The sequence below is a fragment of the Limulus polyphemus genome, unplaced genomic scaffold (genome assembly GCF_000517525.1).
Source record: "Limulus polyphemus unplaced genomic scaffold, Limulus_polyphemus-2.1.2 Scaffold44, whole genome shotgun sequence".
NCBI classification, from domain to species: Eukaryota; Metazoa; Arthropoda; class Merostomata; order Xiphosura; family Limulidae; genus Limulus; species Limulus polyphemus.
The window spans coordinates 902,420-906,332 of record NW_013665654.1 but is presented as its reverse complement, the minus strand read 5'-3'; the positions used below and the strand labels follow the sequence as shown (position 1 = coordinate 906,332).

Below are 3,913 nucleotides of genomic sequence, written 5' to 3'. Positions count from 1 at the left end.
TCAACGAACTTCTCACGTGCATAACAATATGTAGACCTGAGATGGTTATTTTCTAATGTTCCATAACATTTACACAAGGACCAGAGAGCACATAGAAAGTTCATAAAGGGTATATTTTTTTCGTTGTATTTATTTCTGTGATATATGTGTAAATTTAATTGGTATTGGTTCCTTTCTTAGATGTACAATTAAGAGCGCATGTCAGAACGCCACCAGCAATTTTAGTGTTAGTTCACCACGATGGTTGTCACTCAACACTCAACAATGTATTGACGTCCAAGCTGTCAAGCCTGAACAACTTCCTATTACTAGCATGGCCATGGTAAGTTGATTTCAACAAACCTGGTGGTTAAGGCGCTCGACCCACAATCCAAGGGTCGCGGGTTCGAATCTCTATAATTATAATAATCTCTATAATAATTACTGGATGAAAGTTAAAAGACCCATCGACACTACGTGTTGTATCAAACCATCATTTTATACATACGCATAAATGAAAATGTGTCGTATTTCGTCATTATATAATAAAGATTTATTTTCTCTTCTTGAAACACATTTAAAGGAAATAAATACGGGACCAACAACTTAAACAGTAATAAAAGGGAAAGCAACATTAAAGTGAAACTTCATGTCTGTGGCTTGTGCTTTTAAAGAGTAATAACAGTATTTCTTTGTGTCAAAGAGTAGTTTTCGTTATGATTCAACTGGTAACAAAAAAAGACACTCGGATGAAAAGTGTTTTTTTTTCTTTATAATAATACTAACTAGTGTTTAAGTATAAAGGAAATACCACGCAATTCGATGTAATTATAAAGCATACCATATTTTACACGAGTCTATTTATCAGTTTAATGTCGTTTCATTCCAAATAGTTAATAAAATGTTGTTTACATTTTTTTAATTATCTGGTTGAACACTGTTTCATAATTAGATGATAGTATCAACTGAACTTTTTCTTTTTTTATTTTTAACTGCCTATAATTAAATAGGACTATCGGTGTACAGTACTTTTATCTTTGCACATCTGTTTTATTTGAGATATTAGTCATGTGAATACTGTTACAAAAGAATTGTTTATCAGTTTTTTTCACTTCTCTGTGAATTTTCATTTAAACTTCTGACACATTAGAAAGACTGTAATATTACAGAATCTAAAGAGCTATGAGCGGTATAGTGAAAACTACGGAAATCATGCTTTTAGAATAATGAATATGCATGTACATCCGTCAGGGTAATTGATTAGAGAGGGCAGAGAGAACAGGTCAGCAGTAATTTAACAGTGAGTTGTCAGGCAGAAACTTAGTAACAGTGCAAGTGTGTTTGCATGGTTTCTCTATTATTAATTATCTTTTTTTTGTGTGTGTATTTGGATTCAAACATGATAATACATGTTAATACTCTTGCGTATATATGTTGGTAAAAGATAAAAGACATCATAATCAGTACCTGACAGTTTATTGATATTTTTATTCTCATGAGGTGGAGCTGGTTATCAACCAACTACCTAACCTACCATTTGGAGCTCATTATCTTTGTGTGTTTGGGAACAGTGCTACCGTTAGGGCTCAAGTGACAGGAACTGGATTAGCATGCATGACACCTAAAACTGAAGACCGTCCTCCTATTCTACCTGACAAAGGTACAATATTTTGGTACTGAAAATGTCTTAGATTTAGATATAAACGTATTTATGTAGAAAGTACATCAAATCAAAATTTCCAGAAGAGACTTGCATGACAATGTTGTGTTGAGAATATTTCAATTTACTTGTAAAGCATAGACACAAGTAGTAATTTAGTTTCAGCATTGTCATGATATTTAACAGGTAATTAATTTTGTGCTGTCAAGGTTTCAACTATAAGGAACAGTGATTGTCAAGTTTATGCTACAATAAAAAATGATTAAGGTTTAAGTAGTGTAGTTTATACTGAACTACAAAGTGCAAATGCAAGGTACTAGGAAGCAATAAAAATATTAAACTGTAAAGATAAAAAGTATTAGTATTTTAGAAACAAAGTAATATTTGAATGAGCTTGATCATGATGAAAGATAGAATAAAAAATCAATTTAAGTATGTATTAAATTATAAAAATAACAATTAAAAATACTTATAAATGTATTTAATTATTCTTTTGAAACCATGTTGACTATCACTATCAATATTATTGCCATATTTTGATACTGAATGACTAGGGTTCTTTCTAAAGTGATAGGTTCTTTAATATTTAACAGATCACATTGTGGTGGACCTAGCTGTTCGCTCCAGTGAAACAAATACAGATTTTCTTCATAAACCTTTTGCATTTTATGATTGTTCTGTACATGAAACGTAAGTGCAAATTCAATACTTGAAATACACCAAAATAAAACAATCATTAGATTTTTAAAGTTTTAATAGTTTGTTTCACTTCCTTTTCATAATATTATGACTGACAAATGCTTCCTTTTAGAAATTTTATTTGTAGGTCAAAAATATTGAAATTTTTTAAGGTTGTACTTCATAATATTGAACTTATGTATGTACTTCTTTGTATGTGTGTCAGTGTTAGGTAGCTGCCTCTTAGATTATATCACTACTCTATGTATGATATTTATAGACAGCTGTTACTTATCTTTTGTAGATAAATTATATAACAAATACTCATTGTGTGTGTGGTCTTGTGGCCAGATTTAATGGTGAAGGGGAAAAGAAAACCATTGAATGAACTGATGTAATATAAATCAGATTTGAAAAGTCCTATATCAACTGGAACTGTGCTTGTTATGTTACACAACACCCCTAAAATTTTGTTTTGTTTTTCCTCTTCAAAGTGTTTAAGTGTAATATGGAATCGAGAATTGCAAAGGTCTTGGAAATGTTGTTTTATTAAATCCTAAAGGCTAGTTCTGTTTTTATTTGTTATGTTAATATTATTTTAAGTCACCCAGCTTTATAACTAAAATGATGTTCAATAGATAGTTTATAACATTATGTCTGTTTTCTATATTAGCTGTTCAACTTGTGTGACAAGTTCTTGGGCTTGCAATTGGTGTCTACATGAGAATCGTTGTATGCACAATAGCAGTTCTTGTCTACGAACCATAATCACTGGAGAAAATGTAGGTTGTGGCACAAGTTTGTACATCGCATACATTATTACGAGTTAAAAATAAGCATTGCCTGCTTTTATATACAGGGTGTCCCAAAATGCATATATCAAAAACATAGTTCATAACATTTGTATCTTTTGAAGGCTTGTAAGTTTAATTTAATTAACGAACATCTACATGTCTTCCATAATTAGACAATCAGTCTAATTCTGTGTTCAAGTTCTGAGAACATGTGTTTCAATACATTTGTAGGGATGGATAAGAAAGCATCACAGATATAAAGTTTCAGTTCCTCAAGATCCCTTGGTTTGTTATGGTTGATTTTTGTTTTCAAAAAGCCCAAAGATAAAAGTCCAAAGGGGTGAAATTGGGGGAACTCATAAGAAGTTGTCATTTTACTCATAAACATGGTCAGTTCTGAAATTTACAATATAACATATTCATAAATAATAATGATAAATAATTTCATAACATTTCATAAAATGTTAAAGGGACAAAAAGGAGCTTATTAGCCCATCAAGGATGTCCCTTCCATCTCCCAACTATAACCACCTCTTACAACTCTTGTATCCATCCAATCTTTTCTTGAACTCAGTTAAATTTTCTGCCTCCACCACCCTTGAAGGGAGTTCTTTCCTAAAGTCAACCACCCTGTTTGAAAAGTAATACTGTCTAAATTGCAGATGCCTCCTACACTGCCAAAATTTTAACTTGTGACCTGAAGATAGCTTCAGCAGATATTTCCTTTGCAACATCTCAACCAACAATTGGTCCAGTTATCAATGCTATTTTCAAGTTTTGAACAACCGGCCTTTCAAGATCT

General features: G+C 31.6%; 1 protein-coding gene across 1 annotated transcript in view; it reads left to right on the top strand.

The window, feature by feature from the left end:
- Positions 1-3,913, top strand: part of LOC106462161 (plexin-B-like) — a 256,950-nt gene that overhangs the window by 224,451 nt on the left and 28,586 nt on the right. Inside the window, exons 9-12 of the mRNA XM_022389702.1 lie at positions 181-322; positions 1,480-1,639; positions 2,233-2,329; positions 2,991-3,099. Of these exons, the coding sequence (XP_022245410.1) occupies positions 181-322; positions 1,480-1,639; positions 2,233-2,329; positions 2,991-3,099 (508 nt within the window). The remainder of the gene's footprint in view (positions 1-180; positions 323-1,479; positions 1,640-2,232; positions 2,330-2,990; positions 3,100-3,913) is intronic.